The following is a 12,054-nucleotide window of genomic DNA, read 5'->3' on the forward strand; positions in this document are numbered from 1 at the left end:
AAGTGCAATATAACACTTGATACATACATGTAACCTTTCATTATTGTGAAGTCTGAAGGGGAAAGTGGCTACCATGTTTAAAGAAAAAGTGTATTGGAACACGACTTGAAATGGGGTGAGATTAAATGCTTTCCAAATTTCAAATCTTCCTCCTATATCTTCTCGTGCCACCTGTAGCTACCTATTTTGAAAAAGATAGATAAATCTTTGTTTACAACAAATTGAGAATTTCTATAGGTCCTAGCTTTGGAGAGAGGAAAAATACTGGTTCAATGACAAAGGTTACCAAGTTATCAAAATTCCAGAGTTTTTGTGTGTTGGAATCCATTTGTCTCTGGAGACAATAGAGGAGTCCATCTTTGGGGGTTAAGTCAAACTGTTGGAGAGTTACAGCAACTGCTGTGGCTGTAGAGACCAATACGGGAGAGACATGCTTTATTGCACTGGGGCAAATGAGCTCTGTTTCACAACACTCTTTATAAGGACGGTGTCAGAGGATAAGCCATCATACTGGATGGTGCCATGCATGTTCTTGTGGAAGGACGCAACCATATTGTGTATTGCTGTTCTGGCAGTGTTGATCCGAGGCCACACTTTCTGCTTTGTGCCATGGGTTCTCTTTATATACTCGATATAATCTTAACATTTACATAAGAAAACGCTCAAGGACACATAATTTTCATATGCATATGGTTGGATAAGAGTCTTTTAATATATGCTCATCAAAGCCATTTCAGGTAGATGATTTCTTCAAAGAGTTAGTGATCTTTCATACATTACTAAGTTGACAAACATTTTTAAGAATCCAAGTAGAATACACACATTGCAGTCAACGTGGCACTTAACTGCAGTTCAGTACTCATTTACTCACTCAGATTTACAGTCCCAACCAAGAGGAGCTGGCATTATTTTTCATGGTAGAAATACACTAGTATCAAATTGCAGCTGGCTTGCATTAATGACTGGATCAAATAATGTCTAAGTAGTAAAGGTTTCAGGTTCATTGAAGCTTATCTCTTTTTAGTACTCAATTTCCCCCAACAGAGTTGCCAATTGTTTCTTGGGCCTTTGTCTTGGTCATTTTACCTAGCAGACCATTCTGTACATTAATTATTTGCTAAACGAACACATTACTCTTATAGCCCATTCTCAATTTGTTTTTTGCTTTATTATTATGTACGACTTGAAAGTCAGGTTATGTTTTCAATGTAGTGCTGATGTGAGAGGTAATCACAATCTATAAGAAGTTATTATGTAATTCAATTATGTCCCTATTAAGCTTTCGGGGGGAAACCCTCTCATTATCCATGCCTTTCAGGTTGGAGAGCTTTCTGATTCTTTGTGGCTTGTAAAGTTCCTTAACAATTGTCCAACAAAGTTACAAAACTTAAGTGCTCTCTTTAATTTAGAAGGATCCTGATGCAAAGCAACATTTTAGGTGTTTTTTAAAAGAGCACTTTCAACAAATTGGTGGCACTTTTGTATTCCAGAAAGTATTTGTTTTATGGCATCATACACTGATTTAGTTCCAAATTAAAAAAAAGATAGTTTCAGGTAAAACAAAAAGCTGCAAGTCATGAGCACAAATCTGTAAGTTTTAGCCTCCAATTTTCAGATTCATTCCTGGGGGTGGACATGCTTGAACAGATTCTTCTGGCTCTGAATGCTTACTTGGACATTCCATTTGAAACTCATGTAAGGTGCTTCCAATTAAATTGTGTTTAATTTTTACTTACAGGATTTTATTGTTTGCTTAATGTAAAAAATACTGTATGCCTTGGATTGGTCTGTTGAGTCATTTAGGTATTAAAACAGGGCCTGTGTTAGCGTTGAGTCAGAGAATATTAACTTTGCAAGTCACTGATTCAGTCAACAGCTGCAAATAACTTCAGTTTTGGTGGCATACAAGTTTTCATGCAAAAGCCTTTGCTTTTTAAGTACTTGACTATTCAAGAACGTCACCTTTCAAATTACTGTTTTGATGCTGGAGTTAATTTCTACATCTGCTTACTTGACATTTCAACATATGTTGGCAAATATTATTTACAATAATAAAGCAGAAAAAACTAGAACCCTTTTACATGCTACATATAAGTGGCACATTAGCAAAGAATTTGACTCAAAATTACACGGCAGTACATTTAGCCAGTTCTGTCCAATTCTGCAGCTAAATTTATACGGAACATGTTCTTTATAAAAATACAGCTTGACAACCCTGTTCCTCCTCCCTCCCATCATGGAAGTCAGGGTGGCATGTATTAGTTGATACTTCCAGGATCAGTGGGATCTTGCCTCTGCATACCAGTAACTGAGGAATAGTAGCAGGAGAATGCAGTGGACTCATGCCTTGCTTGTGGGTTTCCCACAGGCTGGCTAGCTGCTGTGGGGAACAGGATCCTGAACTAGATGGGGCTTTGGTCTGATCCTGCAGGATTCTTCTCATCTTATTACACAGACACAGACCTACTTATCTGCCAGGCACTGGGCAGAGGAGCGGGAGGAATGGTGGATACCACCTCCCCAGCCTGAACCTTCCAGAGAAGAGGAAGACAGTATAGATTTACAACAGTGGCTTTTGGGAGGTCACAGCTCAGAGATGGCCCACCTGACAGCCTCTGCAGACATAGGTTGTGATGGTGATGGGGTGTGGTTTCGAAGTAACAGGAAATGCTTTAAGCAAGGTGTGCTGGGAAAAAGAAGAGAGAAGAAGAAAGACTGGGATCCATCTTGGGTAGGCAGGCTGAAGGCTGGCTGGGAGAGATGGCTTGGACTCCAGGGCTGCACTGCTGTGGGGGGACAAGCCCCTCTTGAAATGACAATGCTGTAAGATCTGGACTCCCTCCACGTGCACTGAAGGTGTAATTAGGTGAATAAACTACATTTCTTAAAGCTACGACAGTCTCTGCTGTGTCTCAATTCTCCAAAGGAACATAGACCTTGGGTGAGTGTCTGGACTCCCCTGGAATTTTGCAGAGAGTGGACGTGGCACCCAACTTTCATAACAATCTGAACGGAAAGAGTGCAGCACCAACTTCAAGTACCCAAGCCCACTCCCTTGCCTGTGAGTTTGAAATATATTATGCCCCCCAAATCTAGTTTAGCTTGAGGACACTGTCCCACATCATTTTACCCATCCCTGGTGTATGAAAGGGGTTGTGTGTGAAAAATGTTGATTTTAGAGCTTTTGAAGCAACTGAAAAAGCAGTCAAAAGGGAACCTGTGATATGATGTAAAGGCTTAGCTACACTTCTTGAAACAGCTGTCAAAACACCTTTTGATTCTGTGCTTCTTGCGTGGCTTCCTGTACTATTATTTATAGGTCGCCTCTCTTTCCAAAGGCAACTGAGGCAACATACAATATTAAAACCTCTCAACTAATGCCAGGAGGAAGGTTCCTTCAGCAGCTCATATTCAGGTAATCCCTACAGGATGGTAACCCAGACTGGTGAACTTGCCAGAGCAGTAGATATTAGAGCCTACATATTTAATGTTTGTGTTGCACAAATCATCTTAGAAGCGCAAAGAACAGTTGGCTGAGACTCCAATCATGCCTGGGAGTCTGACGGGCAGAGGTGGGGATTCAAACTCTTCCTCTTAGTGTGGTTCTGATGAAAAATGTCCTGCCCCCACTGCAATGAAGGGATTCATGCAATTCCCTACATGGAAGCTACTTCTGTGTAGAAAATTCAACATGCATGATGCCGTGTGATCACAGTTCAATATAAGGTAGCTCTATAGTGTCAGAGACAGAGGAAAACAATCTAGAGATTCTTGCAAAACAGGAAATATAAATGGCTAGCCCCAGTTGGAAATCTGAACCATACTAATAGCATTGAAACTTGTACAATTTATGTTGGAGGCAATAAAATCAGTGATGAATGCAGTGATATAGTACCATTGCCCCAAAACCAGGTTCTTTTAGTTTTTTGAATATTTACAGTGTTTCAGATATGCACCTAGAGATTTACCTGCAGCTTAAAAAAAAGATGTAGAAAGCACAGAAACATAACACAAGCAAAATTCTACTGATAGAATGTATGTTCTATCAAAGTGCATTGTGAAATATTCTAATGCAAATATATTGCCATGCTATTACACTAATCAAACTGTGTATCTATAGTGTCAAAAGCGCCTCTTCTAAATCATACAACTACTACTATTCCAGATATTTTAGTCATATATTATTCAACATGAACAAATGTAGAATTACACACACGCATACATAGCGTCCTGACTAGATGTACTAAACTGAAATGTTTCAGTCACGAGAAATTTTTATCATGTTTCACAAAGTTGGTGTAGAGGAAAAGAAAATTACTGAAAACAGTCTCAAAGTATACACAACACATGCAATTATATTTTAATTGAATCTGTTCCCAATAAATCTAATTAAACTAGATATGAGGACTTTGTCTGGCATTCTCACAACAAATTTCTAAAATCCCCGTTCTTGGTTTTGCTCTCAGTTTCATCAGTCAGACCCTCCCAAAACCAACACAGATTTATTCTGAAAGACAGATTTTGAGCACAGTAACAATTTTACTATCAGCGATTTGTAAAATGAGACCACAAAAGAGCAAACCCCTCTGATCCATGTTTAGGCCAAGAACAGCTAAGAAATTGTTACAAAGATGTTTTTGCGAAATCCAGCATTAACTTGCTGCTTTCTCCCTCACGACGTATACACAGACAATAGTTTTTAAGAGGTGAAAGTGATCAGAGAGAGGCTTTGCTTCCCATGGTATATACACAGATATTGCACGTTTTTTAAAATTATAGAGATATCTGCAGATTCCCTTTACCAACAGAGAAGGTGTTATGTGTATTTCAACCGTCTTTCTTTAAAAAAATTAGTCTACTTGCACCCTCAATTCCATGTAAGTGGTTATTCAGTATTTGTGAAAAATCTACAATTCATGTGCCTTCTAGATATATACTATATATTTTAGAAAGTTATTTGTCTGCTATGCATTTACATACTTCTTAAGATATATTACGGTTCCTGAGATCAAGTAACTTGTTTTCATCAGTATCTGGACACCATTTTGAATCAAGATGGCAAAACGAACCTTTCACAACTGCACTGATTTTTTTTGTTTCTTAGAATTCCCGAGCAACGCTAGGTATGAGGTTGCTAGTGACAAATATTTCACAGTTTGACTATGATTGAAGCTCCTTTCTAATTTTCCCAATACCAAAAAGCAATATTCCATCAGTAGCATTTTCATCAGGAAAAACCCCCACAAATTCTGTCTTAATGAGCTTTAACCACTTTCCTCCTCAGAATAGCAAAGTCTACTTGCCATCGTGCCAATATGTATGAAGCATCATTTTTTTAAAAGCACAGAAACTCTAAGGGTTGGGTGATAACTGAATGGAGGATAGTTTTTGGACAACAGTACCATACTGTCCATTTCCCTGAATCACCTGATCTGCATAATTATAGTGTGGTATAATTATGAAGCATATGAACCACTATTGAATGGTGCCCATGATTCAGCCAGTCTCTCAGGGGTGGTTCATATTCTAGGGTGGGCCTGATATGAGCACCTCAGTCCATGTGAGACCATCATCTGGTTTGCAGATGGACTATGATCAAGCAGAAGCAGCAAGTGTACTAACTGTGGGAGCTGCATTTGCCACTGCTGTAATGAAGTCATTATAGCAGCTCTTTTCCCAAGATGTAGCAATGACTCCAATTATAGCAACCAAATGTACAGTGGCATGAAACCACACTAGCATGGCTAGCTGAGAGTTCAACAGCAACCTTGCATTCTCCTGAGGTGCTGGTGCAAGGGGCACAGTAAAATATGAAGCAGCTGCACTTCAAACCTTTCCCCCCATCTTAGGCGCATGCACACACCATCTAAGTTTAGGCTTCTTTCTTTTCTTTTTAATGAGGACCATTCCCGTTTAAGATACATAATATAGCAGGTGGTGTTAAACTGATCCCAATCCTTCTAAGCTACTTATGATGAAAATTAGTTTCAGACAAACACTTGAAGTCTGCCTTGACAACTGCAGACACATGTAAAGAAAACTCTGTGATTGCTGGTATATCATTTGCCCTCACTATGCTGGTTTTGAAACATCAGAAAACAAAAGCTCATTTCCTATGCTGTTGCTTCTTGTTTTCCTTATGAAGGCAGAAACCCTCGAATGTTAGGAATTATTTTCCAGTATACATCCCGTGTTTATCATTCCTTGTTTATCACTTTCCCCCACCATATCTATTTTTTAGTAACTGATTAGTCTCCCTGGGATCTAGATACATTTCTGATATTCCTTGGCTGTTTACTGCCTTGACACATGCATTCATATACATTTTACCTATGCATAAATGTAAGCAAACAACGCACATTCCCTCCCATATATACATTACCAATATTGTACTGAAACACACATGCAAAACAAAAAAACATATATAAGCACTCTTATATACGGAAATCCAATCGAAACCCCATAGGGAAATGTGTAGGTTATTGTTACAATATCTGTCATCCATGTAAGAGAAACAGAAATGAGATGGGCATTAAATTTGCATACAGCCTGAAGCACAGAGGTTCCTGTATGTAGAGAGTTGATGGGCATATCTGGCAGGAAGATTCTGTCAGGATTAACTCAGGAAAAACACCCCCAAGGAGATAATTTGAAGACCGTGTGAGAATTTGCTTCAACACATGAAAATAAAACTTGAAATCCGTAGCAAAGGGTAATAACCAAATGTTAGCACAAATGCAACGGCAGAGGCAAGGGGATAATCTATTTTGGTTAATTAACACCAAGCTTAGCATTGTTAAAAGCAGCTTCCACTCGGGTCTCACAGCATTTACACAGACTCAGAAAAACAAGTGTATATTTACCAGCCTTCCCCAACCTGGTGCCCTCTAGACGTTCTGGACTATAACTCCTATCATCTGCCTAGCCAATACAACAGTGCTCTGGAAGGCAGGCAAATGCAAATGTAAGAAAAGAAAAGGCAAAACCAATTGAGAAAGGAAATGGTTAGAATGATTCAAGATTTCACCATCCGAGGAGAAAAGTCAGGATCATTCCAAGAAAATCACTGTGTCCTATCAGAACGCCAAGACAGACAAGCAAACATAGAAATATGTAGCAGTCGGTGGCAGGCAGAATGTTCAAAATAAAGCAGTAAAACAAGTCTGGATTAAGGAGACCTGCTTTTTAAAAACTAAAACGAATTTAGCAGGTGAAAGTACAGTCCTGCCTAATCTGGGTCTTCACACATAACTTCTTGGCACCCTGTGGGCATATTATTCAGTGTTGGGGTTTGAAGCACAAAGAATAATTGTCTACACATCAGGTGAGGGGAACCTCTGGGCCTCCAGAGGCTGCTGAACTACAATTCCCATGAACCCCAACAAGCATGGTCAATGACCAGGGATGACGGGACTTGTAACTTTTGGCCCCCTGGAGGCCCAAAAGTTATTTTTGCATTGCTTTATCGTATATAGCCTATGTGGCAAAAAGAGAGACACTAACCCAAACACATTTGCTTGGCACAATTTTGTGACTCAGACATATGTAGAGTTGCCTTGGTTCATTTAACCCATACCTGTCTGAACCCTTGGAAAGTCACTGTAATTTTGGCTACTTTCCCAGTCCTCCTACCAAAATACACCAGAAATTCCCAATGTGTGCCATCACAGGAATTCAGCTTGATATCAACAGTCAACACAACAAAATTTTGGCATTTCACAATTTCTGATACTTCCGTAACTTAGGAGGTGTAAGATTAAAATAAATGGAAATTTAAAGCCTCGATGACTACAGTATGTTAGTTGTATATATATACTTGTATTCCCGGAGCTCTCTGGGAGCACATTACGTTTTCAGGCATCCACAGGATCTGCCTTCCTGAAATGTTAGTACAGTGCACAAGGATATCCAACAACTCTGATAGGACCATAGGAATAGAATAGCATGCCATAGAAAGAATCTCAAAAGCAAAGAGGTGTAGTGTTCACATAAGACAGTAAGAAGATCCCTGCTGGATCCAGCTAGTGCCCTTTTTCTAGTTAAGCATTCTGTTATCATAGTGGCCACCAAGATGCCAGGGGAAGCTTGCAAGCAGGCCTGAGTGTGACAGAACTCTCTCCTCCTATGGTTTCCAGAAGCTGCTTTGTAGGAGCATACTGACTTCCAAGGCAGCGAACAGCGGAATATGCTGGCTAGCAGCCCCTTATAGTCTTATCCTCCATGAATTGGTCTAATCCTCTTTTAAAGCCACTGAAGTTGGTTGCCTCTGGTCAGAATGTGCAACACAATGTCCCCAATACGAGACACAAAGGACTCACAGATCAAGCATGTGATCTGAGCATGTCCTGGGTAGCAGAACATATAGTTCTTTGCTCACATCCTAGCAAATGCTTGGAGTCATCCCTTTCTATATACTCAGGCATGTATGCATACTACAGTGGTACCTTGCAAGACGAAATTAATCCGTTCCGCGAGTCTCTTCGTCTTGCGGTTTTTTCGTCTTGCAAAGCACGGCTATTAGCGACTTAGCGGCTATTAACGGCTTAGCGGCTATTAATGGCTTAGCGGCTTAAAGAAAAAGGAAACAAACTCGCAAGACGTTTCGTCTTGCGAAGCAAACCCATAGGGAAATTCGTCTTGCGGAACGACTAAAAAAACGGAAAACTCTTTCGTCTAGCGAGTTTTTCGTCTTGCGAGGCATTCGTCTTGCGGGGCACCACTGTATAACTATGCCAGTAAAGTATCTAAATTGTGATTACAAGATGCGCTGTGAAAACTCATCTAGAAAAAGAGATGGGTTATTTTCTGTTGGAACAAGTATTTGTTTGTTTTATTTTTATTTATTGAATTTATATACCACCCTATAACCAGAGGTCTCAGGGTGGTTCACAGAATAAAGTCAAAATATAAAACCACAAAATACTTAATCAGAATAAAAACAACAACTCAATTGCCCCCCCCAAACCCCCACATTTGCTGTGACTTGTTTGCAAAGCATTTTGAGGATAAAATTGCTTGCATCCACCAAGACCTTGACTCTCCTGTTATAGCAGATGGATCTCATGGGGTGTCCAGAGAACAGTTTAGTCTTGTTGGATGAGTTTCAGCTGGTAAGGCTTGAGTATGTGGACAAGGGGCTCGGATCAGTCAGGGTTCCCCTCTTGGCTGATAAAAAGCAGCAGGGAGGTAACAGCTGACTGGGCCAGGAAGGTAATCAATGCCTCTTTATTAAGGTTACCAGATTTTTTTCAATGAATCTGGGAACACTTTTCAACTTCAATGGATTTTGTATGAGGGCTGATTTGTAAATCCGGGGACTGTCCCCGGGAAATGGGGACGCCTGGTAACTTTACTCTTTATGAGACGGGGTGGTCCCTGCCTGTTTGAAGGAGGAAGTGGTAAAAACACTCCTTAAGAAACCTTCCCTGGATTTGGAAAACCTAATCTCCCTTTTCTGAGCAAGGTTCTGGAGCGAGTGGTTGCAGACCAGATCCAGGCGCTTTCGGAAGAAATTGATTTTCTGGATCCATTTCAAATGGGGTTTAAGCCCGGTTTTGGCACAGAAACTGCTCTGGTTGCCTCTGCTGAGAGAGAGACAAGGGAAACATGTCCCTGTTAATTCTTCTCGACCTCTCAATGGCTTTTGATACCATTGGCCATGGTATCCTTTTGGAGCGACTGTCCGAACTAGGGGTGGGTGGCACTGCTTTGCGGTGGTTTCAGTCCTACTTGGAAGGTCCTTCCCAGAGGATGTTGCTTGGGGAATGCTTTTAAGCCCAGTGGAATCTTCAACGTGGGGTTCTGCAGGGCTCAATCCTATACCCTACATTGTTTAACATCTATCCGGAGGTTTTGGAGTACATTGTCAGCAGTATGCTGATGACACTCAGCTCTATTTCTCCTTTACATCTGTAGGTGAGGTAGTGGAAGTGCTGGACCAGTGTCTTGTCTCAGTAATGGACTTGATGAGAGCCAACAAACTGAAACTCAATCCAGTTAAGACTGAGGCACTGTTAGAGGGTGGTTCCCTAGACCGGATGGGTGTGAGATTGCCTGCTCTTGATGGGGTTACACTTCCTCTGAAGGAGCAGGTTCGTAGCCTGGGGTTACTCCTGGATCCTTTGGTGTTGCTCAAGGCTCAAGTGGCCTCAGTAGCCCAGACTGCCTTCCATCAGCTTTGGCTGGTGGCCCAGCTACTCCCCTATCTGGAAAAAAACACCCTAACTACTGTTGTCTATGCTCTGGTAACCTCAAGGTTAGATTACTGCAATGTGCTATACATAAGGCTGTTTCTGAAGATGGTTCTGAAACTTCAGCTAGTGCAAAATTCAGCAGCCGGGTTGCTCACCGGAGCAAGACGGTTTTAGCATATTACACCGATCCTGGCCCGACTGCACTGGCTACCAATTAGTTTCTGGGCCCAATTTAATGTGCTGGTTTTGACCTATAAAGCTTTAAATGGCTCAGGACCGCAATACCTCAAGGTACCTCTTTCCAAATGAACCTACCTGGACCCTGAGATCATCTTCCAAGACCCTTCTTTGTGTGCCACCTCCTTGAGAGGTCTGGAAGGTGGCAACACAAGTACTCTACATTTTACATTTGACTACTGACTTCCCTAAGACCAGCCCTGGACAACTTGGTGAAGATAACAGCAACAACTACTACCACACCACATCTACAACACCTTCAGCCACGCCATGTAAATGCTTCCAGAAGGGTAGCCGTGCAAATCTGTTGTAGCAAAACCAATGAAGATTTTTTGCAGCACCTTCAGAACTAAACACATTTATTATGGCATAAATTTTAGGGGACTCAAGTCCACTTCATCAGATGCATGACATGTAAACAGTAGGGTCAAAGTACACAGACTGTTGCATTTTTGCATTTCATTACCATTTGACCCTGCTATTTATAATTTTCCTTTCTCAACACCCATATGTATATACACCTCCCAGTTGAAGATAACACTTCGTGCATCTGATGAAGTGGATTCCAGACCATGAAAGCTTATGTCACAATCAATTTGTTAATGTTTAAAGGGCTACAAGACCGCTATTTCAGCTAAATAATATAGGATCATAATATCACCAGTGTTTTGGCACTGCTTAAATTATATCCAATTCTACACTTTCCAAAAAGCACAATTGAGCCAGGGGCTTCTGAGCCCACTACCTTTCTACTGAAGCCCTCCTGCATCACCTGAAAAGTTGGAGCCTCTTCTGGACTGCCACCCAGTGCATATATGTTGCAGGCAGAAGAAGAAAGCAGCAAAGCTTACTGAGCTGGCAAAAGTGATTGGTAACTCTTTGAATCCTAGCAGCATTTACGGTTACCGACAGACTTCCCCCCGTTTCTTTTCACTTTGCCAAATTACTAGGCAAGGGCAGTTTTTTATTTACTTATTTTCAAAATTAAGATACCTACTTGGCTTAGCTATTTCTCATGTAAATAAAAGCTTTATAACTTTGTAGATAGACACACAAAAAAATCATTATTGCTATAGCATATTGTATTGGGTGCTTTCCACAAGGAGGGGGGGAAAAGAAAACATTGTGAAGATTTCATTATGTATAGATAGAAGATTCCTTTACATCAGTTTGTGTTCCTGTTCAATGGAGCCCAGGCATTCAACAGCTCTTATTCATTCTTTGGGGCCCTCTACAATGGAAATGGTCTCCCTTCTCTGACTAATAAAGCTATGAACATTTTTGTGAACACCAGTTGTTCTAACTTCGCTGGTGACAGTGAAAATTGGGGCGGAGGCAGCGGGGGGAGAAGAAAAAGAGAAAGGAGAACCTATCACATACACCCCCCAAAAAGGCAAGAGAGGCTCTCGTTGTTAACCTTATTGAATTCACTCAGATAAGATAGCATAATACTTTTTCTCGGTTTCTTTTATGCTTGAATTCCCTCACTAATTTTTCAAATTGCAAGGTTCACATTTTATAAGAATCCATGCAAACAGTGGTACAGCATACACAGGGGATCTATTTGTGCTCTTCGCCTTCAAGATAAAGATACCTTCTATTCTATTGAGACAATGAAAAGCTG

At 40.7% G+C, this 12,054-nt stretch overlaps 1 protein-coding gene across 9 annotated transcripts in view; it reads right to left on the minus strand.

Annotated features, from left to right (window-relative positions):
• MCTP1 (multiple C2 and transmembrane domain containing 1) overlaps nucleotides 1-12,054 on the minus strand; it is a gene marked incomplete at its 3' end in the record, with an annotated part of 173,270 nt that overhangs the window by 37,013 nt on the left and 124,203 nt on the right. The window contains exon 18 of one of the 9 annotated variants that reach the window (XM_082191347.1): nucleotides 131-181. The exons of the other annotated variants lie outside the window; for them this stretch is intronic. Coding sequence (XP_082047473.1) covers nucleotides 140-181 — 42 coding nt within the window. Of the gene's footprint in view, nucleotides 1-130; nucleotides 182-12,054 lie in introns of those variants that run through there. 9 annotated transcript variants of the gene reach the window in all.

The sequence above is a fragment of the Podarcis vaucheri genome (genome assembly GCF_965113315.1).
Source record: "Podarcis vaucheri genome assembly, chromosome: 11".
NCBI classification, from domain to species: domain Eukaryota; kingdom Metazoa; phylum Chordata; class Lepidosauria; order Squamata; family Lacertidae; genus Podarcis; species Podarcis vaucheri.